Below are 17,834 nucleotides of genomic sequence, written 5' to 3'. Positions count from 1 at the left end.
TGCTCCTTAGGGGAACCCAAGCACCCATGTGGCGGACCCTGTCGCCCATCCGGCCGCTGTTGAGAGGAGCTGCAGTCACACCGAGCTCGGAGCCCGCGGGCAGCAGGCCTATCGGAGAGCACGACTGGCATGCGCGTTACTAACGCAGTCCCGCCGTTCCTGAGGCGGCAGGAACGCACGCCACTGACGTAAGGGAATAAGAACACTTCTGCAGCTGCGCCCGTCTCTCAGCGGTCCTGCGCCGGGCCGCACCAGCGGGGGAGATCCATCGCTAGCGGGTCGCGCCTGTGGAAGCGGCCCCGCGGCGCGGGCACGCAGCGATTCGCACCCGGGTTCCACGGCGGAGGCGGCCGGGCGTTCTCACCTGAGGGCTGTCGGTGCTGAAGAGGTAGCTGGCCATCAGCTGCAGGGCCTCTGGGTTGTCGGGGTCGTACTGTAGAGCTCTCTCGATGGCCTCCTTGCATTTGTCAGCTGCTCCCTCCTCCATGCTAATGTGGGGGGGTCGGTATCAAACATCAGACACCAACAGCAAGACACTTTCAGCTTCGTCTATTTTAAACTCACATGGTGGAATGTCTATCATATTTCAAACATAAATAGTCCAAAGACAATGGTTTGTTCATGATGGTGGTTGAAAGAAATAAACCTAAAATGCAGATTTTTAATGCCGTTTTATATCATCAATATCTCAGAGATATAGTGTGTTGTCACCATCAACAACGCTAGATCTGGGAGAGTACGTGACTACTGATATGTCAGTTCATCTATTTGTCTGTGAAGCAGGTAGCTGTAAAAGTTCTGGAAGGATCTCTGTGAATCTTAGTGAAAATTACCTTTCAGAAAAGGAGGAAATAACTGGATTTTAGTCCGTGACAACAACTGCTAAGTGTGGCTGAGGCAGGCACCCTGCCGAGTGCCACTCCAGTTTTAATTGTAGTCATTTTTAGTCGCTTTTCCCAAGATGCAACACAGCACTTCACAGGAATGTTGCACTTCACCTATTCAAGCTGCTTCGTTTTAGCACTCCACATCGCACAACAGCAGTGAGCCCGACAAAAACCCAGCAGACCAGCGGGTCCTGGCCAACATGCTGAGCCAAGCTTTGTTCTGGCCTCTGCTGTTACGATTTATTTTTTTTTAAATAAAATAAAGAAATAAAATAAAACACAATTTCAGAGCGCAGCTGCTATCATTTTTGGGTGACTAAACCTGCGAATTTATAAACAACAAAAATACCGAAAAACCTACAATTATGAAAATCCCCAAATCTTTTTGGCCCCAAAACCTTCGACTTGAATAACAAGCAGACGCAACCTGCCAAAGTTCTAAGATGCTCCACAGCCCTTTTCATCACTCTCCTTCCTCGCTTCCTGTGAGAGTTTTGTTGCCGCAGCCAGAGTGCATCTGCTCTCTTCTTTTTTTTGGTTCCAGGTTGAGGAGAATAAATATTTATGTGGCAAGCAGAGGACGGCGAGGGCGGTTACCAGAGGTCAGTGAAGAATATCTCCGCCACCGAGCAGAAGGCCACAGACACGTCCTTCGCTGTCACCGCCGGGTCGCTGTCCGGGAGAGCAGCTGCAGCCCCAGCGGCCTGGAGATGAGCAACACGGTCGTTACGCAAATGTCGTGTCCCCCCCCCCCCCCGATGACAGCCGGCCTGCCCTCGGACTCCCAACTCTCAGCAGAATTCAATTACGAATTGAATTCTTTGGAGCAGCCTTCGGCCGAGTCCGCAGGCCGCAGCTGCCATGTTTAAGATCGGCTCTCGGCACGGCCGACGGTGAATCACCCGCTCATTCAGAACCATCGCTACACTGCTGAATTATCTGTCTGTAGTACCCGGTATTTGTTTCGGGTTTTAGAGTTTATATGGGCAATTTGAGCATCCACAGTACCTGCACATTACAAAATCTTAAATACCTTTTATTTAGGCTACACTGCCCCCTTGGGGCGATCTAAAAAACTGCATCATCAACCTCATCAATGAAAAAGCAAATGTGAAGGGAACCCCTTGATATATACAGCTTTAGAAACCACATGCACTGGGTTATTTGCTCCTGGATTGCGGTACAACAAACAAATCTGTGTGTGAGGATTTATTTTCGATGATGATATTTTACTGATGAAGCAGAACACTTTTTCCAACAGTAGCTGCCATTTAATTTGCAGGACAAGCTCTCAAGCAAATACAAGGCGGCAAAAAATAGCTATGTTCTAGGCTGGCGCATCACGGGCGCGCCCACGGCTCAGCAGACTCACCGATTGCGTGCTTTCCTCCAGCGTGTTGAGCATGACCTCAATGCCCTTGGTGAAGTACTGCACTGCCTCCATGCCGGTGTGGATCTGACCCAGGTACATGTACTTGCTGTGGCCCTCCTCCGGGCTCAGCTCCACTGCTTTCAGGAATGCTTAAAAGCAGCGTCAAGGAGATGCCACACATTTCACAGCACTCGTAACAGCACTAACCCGGCATGCTCACTCTTGGCATTCCACACCTAAAACTTAAAACACTCGTGACGTATGACGCGGGCGGCAGTGTGGCGTAGAGGTAAGGAGCAGGGCTTTGTTTGTTTGCTGGTTCAGTCCCCCCCTGGGAAACTGCTGCTGTACCCTTGGGCAAGGTACTTAACCCACAATCACCTCAGTGTATATATACAGCTGTATAAATGGATAAAACTGTACCCTATGTAAGTTGCTCTCGATAAGAATGTTTGCTAAAATGACAATAACGTAATGCAAGAAGGTGAAACTATAACAGGACTAGACATGTGATCCAAGACAGCACTTTCTGGAGTAATATTTGGATCATATCTGCAATAAACTCAAGTTTGTTCCAGATATGGCTGCATTTAAAAAGAGCCCCTTGGCGCGTTGTGGGCTGTGGAAATGTAGGCTATATTTCTGTATTCTGACAGCACAAAACAAGATTTGGTGTCCAATCGCTGCAGGGAGTTTTCAAGTCAAAGCTTTTCTCAGCCAGCCAATCAAGAAGAGCCTGCGGCAGAATTTCAATGGCAGCACACCGGTCATCCTGATCACAGATCAATTTGCAATGCTGCCGTTACACGTAAAATAAGCATGTCACAGTAGCGCCACAATCACGTTACTTGATGTAGCCCGTATTCACGCCATCACATCATACATCTGTCATGGTGCTTGAACAGTTCTGCCTGCTGTTGTTAAGTGGTCAACCTAAAGAAGTGAGACCCTATATTTCTCAAAGCAGTACATCCAAGATAAGCAATTATTGATACCATATTCAATAAATGGTCCCCTGGTTTCACTGAAGGCTGTTAAGGGGGGAGACAGTCTCACAAATGTGTAATTTTGGAAAGAAGCACTTCTTTAGGTGCATAAAGTGCAGCTCTGACTTATCAGAGCATACACCAGAGAGTCTGAAAATGTTCTGGGTCTCTCCAACCTCTTTCTACCCCTTGCAAACTACATACAGCCTGTAGAGGTGAGGTCACGGGTGGTTTGCAGAATTTCTGTCTGGGCCCAAATGTCTGCTGGCATCTTGTTCAGTTTTGAAACAAATCCAAAAACGACTACCTTTGAACTCAGCTGTTTCCACTTCAAATGAAAATCAACAAACGTTTGCCCTTGTGAGAACCTTTTCTGGTAAAAAAAAAAAAAAAAAAATCTAACTTTAATGTTTTCTCATCAGGAATGTCTGTTCACACTAAACGGATGTGGTCAACTGGCAAACGTTGGCATACAGCACATTGGTCAGGGAATAGAACTGCAACTGTTAGGCAGTTACTGTGGCAACAAGACACATATGCATACAGTCAATTATAATTCATTATTACTTCACTCAGCAATAATATTAGCAATAAATAAATAAGTACTGATAATGAACAGCCCTGGGTCTGGATCACAAGATGAAAATTGGGAAACCGCTGGAATAAGCACCTCCTCTGTTATATATACACACATGCATACACACGCACAGACACACGCTATGCTATCAGTGGTCATGAAACGCTCCATGTGATTGCAGGAAAATGGATCTGACTGTGGTTTAAAGAGAATCATCAGAGCACTGCAGTAGCCAGCACAGAGCCATCAACCAGAGCCCAACAGAACTTTGGGACAAACTGGAATTCAGAATTAGGGCAAGGACAAGACCCCTTCACTAACAGAGGTTACAAATTCAAAAGGAGGAGTGGAGGACTAGTGTGCCTTCTATGACACACAGAGGCAGTCATTACTACCTGTACCATATGATGTCTGGAAGGATGGTGTATGTACATGGAGAAGGCGTACATAAATCTCTGATATTTCAATACCAACAACTGCATGTAAACACAATTAAAATCTTTGGGATTATTAACCCAGCGTCATGTAAACTTCTAATTATTTATATGTCTGTCACTGTAACTGAAGTGAATTCAGCTGTAAAAAAAAAGGATATTTCTTTGGCCTTATCCACATTTCCAAGCTCTGCACAAATGTTTCCCAGCATGTCTAGGATCTTAAGATTTGTGGGTTCGATGTCCAAAGCACGTTGACAGAACAGCTGGGCCATTTCAAAGTTGAAGTTATCCATGCACTCTTCAGTCTAGAAAAAAAACGTATAATTTTATGACAGTACTTTTGCGCTTTTTAAAACATTACTCAGATGAAAGTTTTTTGTTTTGGTTTGTTTTTTTTTTTTACCTTTTCCAGTAACTGTTCTGCGGTGTACTTTTCAGCAGTTTTCTTCTTGGCTTTCTCTTGCATCTTCAGTTTCATCCTCTCTTGAGCGGACAAGTTTCTCAGCCCGGAGTCTTAGGGAAAAATCAAACAGGTGTGTTCGTCTTTGATGTACATTAGGTCACGGGTAAGAATCTGGCACTGTTAAAAATCTGGAATGCTAAATTGATCACAGTTGCATCAGCTGACGATAATATAACGCTATATGTAGCTATGCTACCCCTGAGTTAGCTACTATGTTATACTCATGCTGCACTATATATACTAACTTGCTAGCTAGGCAGAGAACCAGCTACCTACCTCACACATGCCAAAATGCACAATTCGTGAGTCGGTAAGTAACCTACTATCACAACGCTACAAACGTATACTGCTGTGTGGTTGGCGAGGTTAAACTCATACGTGTTAACATCACAGCATAATAATGTGCCAAGGTGCGTGTTGCTGGTTAGCTAACCGGCTGAGCCGCTAGGTAGCTAGCTAGTCGAGTTCCGTCACATGGCAAACATAAACACATGCCGACAGCTACTGTTAATTGTGACAAACCTCCGTTTGAGTGTCGCTCTTTCCTTCTAGGCTTGTTTTTCTTTTTACTCTTAGCCTGTCCTCCCATTGTAGCTACTTTATAGATGTCAGTAGTCTTCAAGATGACTTAAGACCTCCTGTGAGTGTCCACTCGCATACGCGTGTTCTTCTGTTCCTTGTACGGGATGCAGTAGAGGACAAACATCACAAAGCTGTCATCGCGTTTTTCCTGTGGTGATTGATATTAATCTCACTGTTTTCTAAGCAGAGGTACGTGCACTTCAGGCTCAACAAATAATTAAACGTTAGAATTAGTATACGACATTAATGAATTAATAAAGAACTAGCAAACAACCCTACTCTAAAACAGACGTTTGTTTCACAAGGGCAGCAACAAATATTGCAGGAGACAGCACCACAGTTAGATTACTGTAACACAACACACACGGAAAGTGAGACAAAGCGGCGTGATTTCGATGGCATACACATCAAAGGTTAACAGCTTGCAAGTACAGCCCTGATAAAATTTTATATAAATGATATAGATCACATCATAATAATAATAATAATGATAAAAAGAAGAAAAAAAGAAAAGGGAGTACAGAAATAGGTACAAAATGCGATGGCATAAATAATTATGTTAAATGCCAGTCTGAAAAAAATCAGTGATTCAAAGGGGTAAGTGATGGGCAGTGATAAAGTGAAAACAGTTTCAATTACATTTAAATTCATGATGAAAAAATGACATAACACTGAGCCTGTATGCTTAATGCATTCCGACAAAAAAAAAAACTAAAGTCAAGTCCTGTGTTGCCTTACTACTGGCTGTAATAATTTTCTAGAAAGCAATATTTTAGGAAACGTTTTATCATTGGTATCGTAACCGCGAGTGACGTACCGGGTCAGGAAGGCGGGAAGAGCGGTTGTGATAGCAACGTGCGTGATTGATGTCTTAAATAGACCAATGGTAAACTGCAGCGCACCCTTTGGGGACTCCTGAATGTGTGACGTATGGGGAAAATTCTGGATTTGGACCAATCCTCTATCTACATTTACGTTTAGCCCACATTTGTAAGAGTTGTAGTAAATAGAATGAGTGGGGAAGTGAATAGTAATTTGAATCAGTAATACCTAATAAGTACACATTGGACTACAGCGCATCCCCATTGCATTGGAAACCAAATACGACTGCTAGTAGCCTAGAAACGAAACTGAATGTATATTGCCGATATCTTGGTTTATTGGAATACCAACGGAAACGTGAGGCGATAAAGATCGGTTGTAGCTAAGGAGCAAAGAGGATCTCCTTTGGACTAGCTAGCTGCTTAGCAAACAAGCTGTCGACCGTACCCATTTGATGTTTCTCTTTTTTGTTTCGTTGTAAGCATTTTCGGACCCTCGGACGTCGTATGAGGTAACAGTACCTAAATTGGTTCATCTTTAATCTTTGGCTAGGTTAGCTGCAATCTAGATATATGACGTTAGCTAAGTAGCTAGCTGGACATTGGCTGTAGGCGGCCTGCTCCAGAGTCCAATCAACTGTTAGCTAGCTAAGATACCTCAGTGGACAAGCTAATTCATTAGCTAGCTAGCCGTTTGTTCTGTCATATCAGTAAGCTCGCTGGCTCACTCAAAAATCGCAAAGTCATAGATGCTGACCTCCTGTAACTTAGCTAACTATCAAGCTAGCAGTTGGCTAGCTATCTAGGTAGAGGAGGCTGGATGTGGATACAAGTCTAGCTAGCTACATATACGGTGAAATCAGAAATTAGTATTAAGACATCAGGTAGCTAGCAAAACTAAATCTTAAATATTAGTGTCTGCCGCGTCCAGCAAATGACTGTTTTTCGGTGTTTTAGGTGATCTACTTTTGCCGCCAGCCACCACTGTGGCAAATGCCACCGAGCTTGCCGGGACGTGGAAGGAGGCTGATCGCCAATCTTGAACTAAGGTGCTAGCTAAGTACGTCTGGATTGGACCCTCACGGGGTTCTCGGTGTGCATGCACCGCTTATTAAATCCACTTTAGCTGCTCCGTAACAAGGGCCGGATAAACGGGAGCTGAAATGTCCGAGCTCAACAAAGAAGTGGTCGAACTGGTGTGGGGAAGACAGACTAGCAGCGGCATGACGGACTCTCTCTTCAGGAGATGGACGCAAGGTACCGAGTCTCGTAGTGAACACCCCCCCCCCCCCCCTTTCCGTGCGCGGTTCCGAGTCAAGTTATGTAACTGTGAGATAAATGCGTAACTATGTTTTACGAACCATTGAAAGTAAACCCGCATTTTTGGTGGAGAACCGATCTCCTACAGCAACTGTGACAAAATTGTATCAAACGGCAGCATTTTCTTCGTTTTATAGCACAACCGCTGATAACTCATTCTTGTTGAAGGGTTTGTCTTCAGTGAGACGGAGCGCACTGCGCTGGAGCAGTTTGAAGGGGGCCCTTGCGCTGTGATCGCACCTGTTCAGGTTGGTTTTATGTTTTGTAAGTGACCACCATGAGCGGAGCAGTTGAACAGTTATACAACTGGCAATGTGATACCTTAAAGACCCTACAAACACACTTGTTAAGCTTCTATAAAGTTGTTTTTGTTATTCTTAATACTCCGTGGCGTTCATACGTTCAGTACAGATCTCATTCTTGAACGAATGCTTTATTACAGTTATGTGACGGGGAGTCCAGTAAGTGTTTTGACAGCTTAAGAGGATAACGTTGGTTCTCATATGTTGCATTATACTGGCCAAATTTTAGCTTTTGCGTCACGATTGCTGTATATTATCAGTATATTGAGATACTGTGCACTATGAATTAACTATAAAATAGTGCAACTTAAAGGAATGGATTTACAGTAGCCTGTACTGTTTAAAATATTCTGTCCAGAGGAACAGAAACTTAGAAGACTTTATAGAATAGACACCAATTTTATAAGCTTGGCGAAAAACGGTTTGTGTCTCATTTTGAGCACTATATGGTATAAAGCAGTTGTCACAGTGTGGACAATATCTGACCTGAGTTACTTATCCTCAGCTGCTCCCTGGAAAAAAACAGCTGTATGAATGGGTTGTGCAATGTGTAGCCTTTGCTTACAGTTGTAAGCTTAGAAAGTCACCCTGGATAAGTGTCTCCTAAGCAGGTCAATAATGTGTGCATAAAAGTTAATCCTTTATACTCTTTTAAGCATTAAGAAGGTTCCAGCATAAAAGGAGATTAAGAATACTAACCAAAACAAGGCACTAAGTATACCAAGTGTTTCTCTTTTCTAGGCCTTCCTTCTGAAGAATGTCTTGTTTAATTGTGAGAGGTCCAACTGGCGAGATATTTCTGGTGGGTGTACTGACCACAGAGGTCGTGTATTTCTGCTGCAACACATTTGTTTTTTACCCAGTTTCTGTTTGCAATATTAAGGCCTCTACTCCATTCTCCTGTTTTCAATTGAGTTTCTGGAAATTTTTCATGGGCAGGGTCATTCCTGTGTAACGAGGGCCACTTTTGCGTGACTCTCGCAGTGACATTTTTGATAGATGGTTCATGCATTTTGAATGTGGATAGTTGAAAAGGAAATTTTAATTCATGTAGTAAACAGTTCTTGAAATTTAATTAGTCTTTTTTGTCATTTTGTGCTTATCTAACAAACATAAAAGGTCAAAATGTGTTTAGTGCTTTAAACAGCCCTTCAGTATGATGATTTTGACTGCATCCTGTGTAGAGTTAAATGACAATATCTTAAAGGATGCCTAGGTATGCATAAAAAAGCAAAAAAAAAAACATTTTCAATTAACTGGCTTTGAACATAATGATATACATTTGATATGTAGCCTCTGTTCAAATCTCCACCATAAATTGTGTCAATTTTAAAGAAAATTCAAGAGGTCCTTTCAAAAGCCAGTCCTTTTTCACACAGTGACCCTGCAGTTGCCCTGACACTTCACGCATTGGTCTGAATGGAATTATCCACAGGCTTCCTCTGTATGATGTTATTGCAGTGTAATAAGTTGAGTGAAGCTGACATCGACAAATGAGGTGCTCTTGTGTCCTTCGCCTCTCTCCACAGATGACGAGCAGAAAGCTGTACTGTGTTACACTCTTGCGGAAATTTTGGAAACCGCCTGCTTCAACAAATCCAAGTCGTACTGCTTAGTCACTTGGCCAAAGGGAAAAGTTTTGGAAGAGAACTCTGACATCCCCGACGGCCACCCAGAGTCGAGTCAGTCAACAGAGGACCAACAGCCCTGTAAGATAAAGCTTTGGTCCTTGCCAGAATCCAGCAGAAAGGGTTTATTTGTCAGGAGTCTTCTTTGTGCTCCCACAGAAAATCTCCAGCCTGCTTGCAGTGCAGTTAAACTTGCAGTAAAGTAGTTATTCACTAATGAAAAGCACTGACTGCCTTTAATCTGAGGTAATGAGCTGTTTAAACTAACAGAGTGCTGGTGTGTGCAGTTAAATTGAGTCACATAATACATGAGTACTGGAGAGCCTCTCCATTTGCGGGTGATATGCTCTAGTTGTGACATTAATAAAGACTCACCCACATAGGTTTGTTTCCTACACAAAACAACCATGTTTTCAGCTTACATGTAGCAAAACAAGTGATTAGTATATACATTCATGTACTAAGGCTACAAACTCATACAGTACGTCCAGCAAATGTAACAGTTTATATGTTGGTATGGTGCTATGTGACCCAGAAACAGAAAGGGATGCCAGGATGAAGGAGTGCTGCCTGGTGTGAATATTTAAACCCGCAAATGGCAAATACACCGATGGGCAAGGGTTTCATATACTCATGCTGTAATCATCCTTTCACTCAAGTGAAATTGTGGTTCTTCTGAATGCGTTTAACTCATCAGCAATATTCAGTGCTTATAAAAGCATGTGGTGTGTGAGATTATTTAGTCTCCAGCGTTATGTATGTGCCATAGGTCTTCTATCTGATGTCACAGTGTGTGTGTTGATAATGGGCATGTTCGCTGAGGCATGTTTCTTTGTGCTTAGCTGCTCTTGCTGCAGAGGAGATTGGCTTTGAAAGATTTCACACCATAATTCAGTAAGTTGACACCCTTCTCTCTCCTAATATCACATTTTGCCTGGATATTGATTTCTTTTGACAGGGACTGTAATTCATTTTCGGGTTCATGCGCTGCACCTCAGTTTATTAATAGCATGGCTATGATGTGTGTTGTACAGTACGTAATAGCTTGTGTTATAGTAACTTGGGAGTGCTGTAACATTTGGAGCACTGCACAGTGGACGTAAGGGTCATGGGTTTTAATCCCTAGTGGGCCTCTGCACCAGCAGTGTGAAGACCATTTATCTTCCTGGATAATAATAGACTGTGATATTCTCACACAGCATCTAAATCATCACACAGCATCATATGCTGTGATGAACAATCATTTTTACCTGCGGTGTGATATTTTGTTAGGACTTTGTACAATGTGTTTTTTTTAATAATTCAGGTCCCAGTGAAATTTTAGCTGCTGCATCTAGACTCTAACTCACCCAGTTACTTACAGTTGACTTCTGGTAATTCCATATGGCCAGGTCTATAGTAACATTGTTCATTTAACTGGAGTATGCACTTAACAAAAGTAGGTAAAGTCAGGGAGATATAAACAGGACCACTTGCATACTATGCAATAATGTAGAGTATGCAACTACCCACCACATTTTTTTTGAATAAAGGGTTAACCTTAAGGAGTTGTTATAGGCCAAAAGAGCATTCCATTCTTTAATGGAAGGGTATAGACGCATGCTTTTTATTTTCCAGCAAGAGGACACTGGAGACGGCTGGGGAGCTAAAGGAGGCAGTGCTGGCCCTGTATGACACATGGAGGAACCAGTTCGGAGTCCTGCTTTTCCTTTACTCTGTCATACTGACAAAGGTAGGCAGAGAGCATCGTCTGGCCAATGTCTTTAGCCCTTCAGAAGGATCAGGGGAGGTCCTGCAGTACATCACGCAAACAGGGCCCTGTGTGTTCTCTGGCATTAGACGGGTCACGGCTAGCCCAGGACCCTGAACAGACCTGCGAATGCAGTACCTGTGCGGGTCTGCTTCGTAACTTAGAGTGTGTGTGTGTGTGTGTGTGTGTGTGTGAGAGAGAGAGAGAGAGGGGGGGGGGGGGTATGAGTGTCTTATCTGTCATTTTTAGCTCTTATCTACACTGGGCAGTTTTATCTTTTTTATTTTGCTCTTTTTCGCTTAGTGCAAGTCATTGTTTTTAGCAATTTTTGTTGACACGGTTGTTCTGCAACAAAAAATACATTTTGAGTGTTTCAAAACAAATGGCAAACTAAACATGAACATATGAGCTTGTGTCAGAAGAAAATCACCTGTGGCAATCCCACTAATACCCTACTCCTCAGAGGTAGGGTTCCTGTGTAGAATATATATAATGGCTCTGTGCTTCCTTGCGATCTCAAGGAGATTTCCTTGTCCTTGTAAGCTCTCCAATATGTTAATTTCCACTGGAGCAGAAGTGTGTGCCATCCAGTTTCCTGTGTAAATCAGGAGATTGATTTCCACAAAGGCAGACTGTATGTGGAGGGGATACAGCCTTACCTCCAGGAAGCGCCAGGGCAGTGTGTAATCTGCCTTCATTAGGTTGTGCTGCTGGAGTCAGCCTCCTCCAAGTCAAGTGACATTTCCCACCCAGGCTTTCTAAACTAAAGTTGCGCTTTAGCGAAAGTTTCTAAACAAACATGGAAATATTCACCTGTGAATCTGCTATGGTTTTGAATCGTCCTTGGAAACCCAACTGTTGATGATCCTCACAGTTCAAACACTGATAAGAGCTTTCCTCCCATTTCCTGTTCCACAGGGTATAGAAAATATAAAGAATGAGATTGAAGACACTTCTGAGCCCTTGATCGACCCGGTCTACGGCCATGGAAGGTAGGCCAGTTCGGGGTTTATTTTCGTTGAATGTTGATTTGAAATTTAAAAAAGACGGAAAGCGGTGTGGCATTGGATTTGCCCTTGCAGTTTTCACGCACACACCCTCTCCCTCATATGACCACATTGGCAAAGGCGAGTGGAGCGTGTCTCTGAAAGCTTTTATCCTCTCATTGCAGCCAGAGCCTGATCAACCTACTAATGACAGGCCACGCGGTGTCCAATGTATGGGACGGGGACAGGGAATGCTCTGGAATGAGTAAGTTTTTTAAAATGTCAATGGAGAAAACAAAAATGAGCGCTGTCTACATCTCTGCTGTTACTAATTGTCTTGTTTTATTTGCTATTATGAAACTGAAAAGATTTTTTTTCCCCAGAATTATGCAAAACTTGTGTTGACCTGTTTTCTGCAAATATGGAGCACATATTCATTACACTGAGACCCTCACCGACGGTTCTGTTATTTACTTGGCCACATGGTGGCAGTGTGAAACTGTTATTGCATAAAATTTCAACACTGAGTCAAGGAATCATGGTTGGAAACTTAGTAGTTTTGTTCTAATAAATTGAAGAAAAGTCATGATTTTTCACAAACGGAATAAAAATAACAAAATAATCAAACAAAATTACTTTCTATTTCAAACACTTTATGCACACTGACTTGTCTTGGTCATATTCATACACCGAGGGTCTTTGCAAGCTTGAAAGAATGGAGTCATATGACCCCGATCTGTTCCTGTATTGTTTTATTTGGCTATTTCTTGAGAGCCAAATAACTGGGGACACAGTCTCTGAATTTACTTATTTGCATGCACACACACCAGACATAAAGAAAAAAGTGGTCTCCACGTTATGAAGCCGGTAATCTATCAGTAATTTGGACAGGAGCTCAGAAATACTCAGAGATTTATTTTAGGTTACCAGACTCGGTGAGTGCATACATGATCGCACGAGCCTATGCTTCCTTCACTCCTGTCCAAATTTCCAGGCAGCCTTCGAGATTCACAGATTTGCAGACAGTTACGATAAGTTGTGTTTTACGGACCGCTAGCGATTTTATGGACACTTGGCAAACTAACCCAGTTCATCATTCCTCGCAGTCAAGCCAATCCGGGAGAAAAGACACTTTTGATTAGTTAATGATTGCTTGTAAGTGGTTCTGATTCCATTGTTGATGCTTTTTGTAGAGTTAGTGATTTCTTTTTTGGCTGTACCCATGGCTGTTGGCTCTGGTCTCTTTCAGCAGCCTTTCAATGGCTGTTGGAATAATTTACTTCATTGACCTGATTCAGCATTCAGCATTAAGCATTTCCAAAAGGGGTGTTTCGTCCTGTCTGCTGATTCAAACCTCCAGCAAGCGAGTGACGTCCACGGATGAATGGGCCGGAATGCTATGTTTGTCTAAGATAATGGCCTGCGCTCTCTTTTAAAGAGCTTAGTTCAGCCAGTCATCGCTTGTCAATCACCTTACTGCTACTGGTTGATTCTGCCTAAGTGAATGAAGGCTGCTAGTGGGAAAAAAAAAACATCTTTTTCATGTGCATCATATATCCCACTACACACAGTGCAGGTTCTGTTTCGTACACTCAACTTTAGATAAAGTTCATATGCACGTCTGATGTCGTGACATTGTGCACTAACCTGGAATATGCATGTAACAGGAGTAACTGAAGTCAGTGGGACCGGGTGCATGATTTGCGGTAAAATGGAGTGTGCGGTTATGCCATATGCAGTCACAGAGAGTTGACTGTTATTTTGAGGTTGTTTTAAAGAGCAGTTTCCCGTTGTCTTTCAGAGTTGCACGGTATCCATGACCAGGCAACTGTGGGCTTTCTAACCCTGATGGAGTCTCTGCGCTACTGCAAGGTAGGAATTCTTGCATACTCGTCAGGGCCCTCATCTGCAGATGAATGGTTGTGTGTTGCTCGTAAGGGTTATCGTAAGGCTTATTTTGTATGCTGAAACAATTGTGGCTACATGATTGTGTTTTGGTGCCTTTTGTTTTAACTTGATGCTCAGGTTCTGCCTTACTGGCAGTTATCTTCCTATTGATACACACATTGATACACTTGATACACATTGCAAGTCACTCATGATTAGAACTTCTGCTGAATGTATTACGTGAAAATAAACACGTTCATAAAAATATCACAGCCGTGAAGGGGGAAGCCAGATTAATATAATAGCATTTATAAGCACTTTTAGCTGTCTGTGCGGTGTTGTTTGGAGTCTCGGAGTGCTGAGTCATTTCAAATTTGTGCAACCTTTCTGCACAAGTTCCAACACTGTGTGAATTAGTGAATTTATTTTGTTGGTCCAACGAAGAATCAGAACACGGTTCTTGTGTCGAGTATGAAAGTCTAACAGCAGTACAGAGTACTAACAGCTTGTGAACAGCAAAGAAATTAGCGCAGGAGTCCCCTCGCCAAAGCCGTGAATCACCGTTAATCGCATGACGGCGCCTCTGCGCCATTAAACAATTAGGAGCCGCAGAAGTTTTACCGCGCGGACACCCCCGCCAGAATCCCGCTGCTTTCCAGGGCTCGCGGACGAGGCCGCTGTTCGCGAACCCCGCCGTGCTGCGCTGTGAACACCGCGGTGTGAAAAATAGCTGGCTGGAATGTAGCGTGGCGCTCAAACCGCCGGCACTGAGACCAAACGAGCCATGGCAGGGCCGGCCAGCGCTCTCGCAGCGTTTGAAGAAACATATAAGGGAAGTGGAGGGCCGGTCCAGCGGGGACCACTTCCATCCTGAGAAGGAACCCTCTGAAGTTTAACGGTCTGCACTGTTTGACTTCCTTGGATGGGCCTCGGTGTTGTTCTTGCCGCCCCCTGGAACGACGTGATTCAAAGAAACGGGACATAGTTGCGCATAACAATGTTCCTAGGCCCCCTCGCATGGAAGGGAACTGTATAGAGGGGGAAATAATGCAGGTCCGATCTAGACGTATAGTAGTTGTAATAGAATCTTTTTTTTTCTTTATTTCTTTCTGCAGGATCGCTTTGACATGTTTATTTTCGTCAGGAGGTTTCGGCGAAGGCAGCCTAGCTGTGGAACCTAGGGGGGTGTGTTTAGATAGCACGGTTCACTGGGGGGTAGGGCTGTTTCGTGTGTGTGTGTGTGTGTGTGTGTCGGAGACTGACGGAGAGAGAATGAAAGGAAATGGAGATGGCCGTGGTATGCCGTGGCAGGCATTTGAGCACCCACTATTAGACAGCAACGTCTCAATCTTCCCACTAAAGCTCAGGCCCGCCTGTCATTTCTGCCCCTTGAATTGTCCCAATGTCACTGTCCAACCCACTGACGCTAAGGCTGTTCAGCTACACCTGAATCAAGCCCCCCACTTTGCTTAACCTTAATGAGGTGAACCTTTGTGTGCAGGCACTCTCAGATACTGACAACTGGGCCATTGTGAATAATAGAATTTGACCACATGGAGTATGAGAGGCCAGGGAGCTGTTTATTTGGCAGAACGTGGTGTCTGTCTGAAGAGGGTGTCACGGGGCTTAAGTTTTATCTGAGTGCTTAAGTCCGTTCTTGAGTCTGTTCTTTAAACCTTTGTGTTTTGGCTGTTTGTGAGATGCTGTATCCAGAATGAGGAATCCAGTAGATAATGGCAGCCAATACTACTTAATCATATGGTGGGGAAAGAGAGGATGCTGTATATTTTGCAAGTATAAATAAATCTTTTTAATAAATCTAAAACAACTGTCTCGATTAATTGATTTTTGATGTCATGATGTCTTGTGAGTGAGATTTGTCTTATCAAACCCACATGAGGTCATTTTGGTCAATAAGAGTAATTTCAGATAATCCTTAAAGATGAAAGTGGACAAGGCTTCCCCCGCCCACATACGCTTTAATAAAAGCCAATATATTGCTTTTTAAGACAAAAAAATCAGCAGTTTCTCCTTTTATGCGTAATCTATGCAACTTTATGACTCCCCTCTGGGTTTGTTTTTGAATAGCTTCCAGGGTTTAATTAGCAACTGATACATAAGTCTTGTTCTGCCTTTTCTTCCTGTGCTTTTCATTTGAGGCCATATTTCATTTCTGCTCCGCTGGTATGAAGCCCCGCTACGCTCTCTGTGTCTTTCCAGGTCGGAGCATTTCTCAAGTCTCCAAAGTTCCCTATTTGGATACTTGGCAGCGAGACGCATCTCTCTGTGTTTTTTGCCAAGGTAAGTTCGCCTTCTGCAACTCCTGTCTTTGTAATGCAAACCAGTCAGTCAGACTCTAGGTCAGATTCTCTCTCTCTTTTTTTTTTTTTTTTTTTTTGCAGCGCACTCTCAAGAATGTTTTGTTTTTTTTTTTTTCTTTTACAGATTTAATACTGACTTTTTAAAGCTGCCTTGCTTCAGAAAGAGGCAGAAGGGGTAGGAACAGGCACCATGGACTTATAAGGCAGCCTGGCGCGGCGGAGCCGTGGCGGGGAGCGGTTGTTCGTTTTGGCACGGCGTGGTGCGTGGCGCGTATTCCGCGTTCCGTGTAAAAAAGGGCACGTTACGTAATGGCAGCGTCTGAGAAAGGCTCTGTTGTTGCCCCACCAGTAAAAGGCGTGTGAAAACCCGAAACATCCATTGTGCCCTTTCTCTTCGTCACTCAGCGGGCAGATACTGTGGCAGGCGCGAGCGTTGTTTCGAATTCTCGAGCTCTCCATTTTTTTTTCTCCTCCTCTTGCATACAATTTGAAATTATTTCCCTTTGCCCCCCGGGGATCTGAGAGATGATAGTTTTTCAAAAAATTACCACCTGGAGGAAAACAACACCGACAGCGCACATTAATCATTCGGAAACATTAAAACGGATTAGTTTGGTAATGACTCGCTTTTCTTATCTGAGAAATGGTTCCTGTGTGCCGGGCGCAGTGGGAAAGCTGCACGCAGCAGAGCAGCTGACACTAGAACAAAACAGCAGCCACCTCCCCGAGTATCCCGTGACTGAGGGCAAAGCGGGCGACATATTGGCTGTGGCAGAAAGTGACGTGAGCCAGCGGTCGCCGAAAGCCCGAGTTTACACTGCTCTGCGGAGTGTAAGGCTCTCGGGCCGCTGCTTCGGGCCCCGTAATTAAATCGTCAGACGTATTTCAAACACGGGGACGCTTTCCACGCGAAAGCCCGGACGCCCTGCGGCCAAGCTGCAGAATGAATCACGGGAGACCTGTCGCAGATTATAGTTCCGCAGTCTCCCTCCTCGCCTTATATGTTCCGATCCCATGATATGGAGCAGCTGAATGTCGGCATGCCAATCCCTTCCCTGGAAAAAAAGCAACACACCTCAAAGCGACCTGGCCGTGAACTGCTCCCTTGCTCTGAGATGAATGCACAGGTCCGACGTTATTTGTCGCACGGGCCCGGCCTTTCAAGCTCCACCTGAGAGCAGGCAAGAAAAAAAAAATACATACGATTTGACACGATCTGCTTTTTTTCCTTTGCGGCAAAAGCATTGATGTGTGACCGGCAGCAGATGCTGAGTTACCTGGGAGCGAAATTCAATCCCCGTGCCTTGCCGCTCGGCCTTGCCTTTCAGAGACACATTGACTGAAGTGTTGGTTTTTATGTGAGTTACTGAGCGTTTTACATTAGTTTAAGCTAAAATTGGGTGAGAAATTAGCCCTAAAACAGAAAAGATGTGTACAAAGCACAAAAAATACATACGGTCACATGCTTGTGAGCCAAAGCACACAGCTGACCACAATGCAGGAGGATTTCATCCT

General features: G+C 43.9%; 2 protein-coding genes across 2 annotated transcripts in view; one reads left to right on the top strand and one right to left on the bottom strand.

The window, feature by feature from the left end:
- si:dkey-12j5.1 (probable assembly chaperone of rpl4) overlaps nucleotides 1-5,387 on the bottom strand; it is a 117,667-nt gene extending 112,280 nt beyond the window's left edge. The window contains exons 1-6 of the mRNA XM_036537857.1: nucleotides 5,245-5,387; nucleotides 4,663-4,772; nucleotides 4,418-4,564; nucleotides 2,260-2,409; nucleotides 1,485-1,591; nucleotides 365-488 (exon numbers count right to left, since the gene is read on the bottom strand). Of these exons, the coding sequence (XP_036393750.1) occupies nucleotides 365-488; nucleotides 1,485-1,591; nucleotides 2,260-2,409; nucleotides 4,418-4,564; nucleotides 4,663-4,772; nucleotides 5,245-5,311 (705 nt within the window). The 5' untranslated portion in view covers nucleotides 5,312-5,387. The remainder of the gene's footprint in view (nucleotides 1-364; nucleotides 489-1,484; nucleotides 1,592-2,259; nucleotides 2,410-4,417; nucleotides 4,565-4,662; nucleotides 4,773-5,244) is intronic.
- Nucleotides 5,388-6,333: 946 nt separating this feature from the next.
- The window catches only part of mindy3 (MINDY lysine 48 deubiquitinase 3), a 31,875-nt gene continuing 20,374 nt past the window's right edge, over nucleotides 6,334-17,834 (top strand). Inside the window, exons 1-11 of the mRNA XM_036538091.1 lie at nucleotides 6,334-6,637; nucleotides 7,083-7,382; nucleotides 7,614-7,693; nucleotides 8,489-8,549; nucleotides 9,277-9,456; nucleotides 10,218-10,269; nucleotides 10,993-11,107; nucleotides 12,044-12,117; nucleotides 12,297-12,376; nucleotides 13,913-13,983; nucleotides 16,219-16,299. Of these exons, the coding sequence (XP_036393984.1) occupies nucleotides 7,289-7,382; nucleotides 7,614-7,693; nucleotides 8,489-8,549; nucleotides 9,277-9,456; nucleotides 10,218-10,269; nucleotides 10,993-11,107; nucleotides 12,044-12,117; nucleotides 12,297-12,376; nucleotides 13,913-13,983; nucleotides 16,219-16,299 (888 nt within the window). The 5' untranslated portion in view covers nucleotides 6,334-6,637; nucleotides 7,083-7,288. The remainder of the gene's footprint in view (nucleotides 6,638-7,082; nucleotides 7,383-7,613; nucleotides 7,694-8,488; nucleotides 8,550-9,276; nucleotides 9,457-10,217; nucleotides 10,270-10,992; nucleotides 11,108-12,043; nucleotides 12,118-12,296; nucleotides 12,377-13,912; nucleotides 13,984-16,218; nucleotides 16,300-17,834) is intronic.

This window comes from Megalops cyprinoides, chromosome 10 (assembly GCF_013368585.1).
Source record: "Megalops cyprinoides isolate fMegCyp1 chromosome 10, fMegCyp1.pri, whole genome shotgun sequence".
NCBI classification, from domain to species: domain Eukaryota; kingdom Metazoa; phylum Chordata; class Actinopteri; order Elopiformes; family Megalopidae; genus Megalops; species Megalops cyprinoides.
The sequence above is the reverse complement of the archived record's forward strand: the minus strand, read 5'-3'. Positions and strand labels throughout refer to the sequence as shown.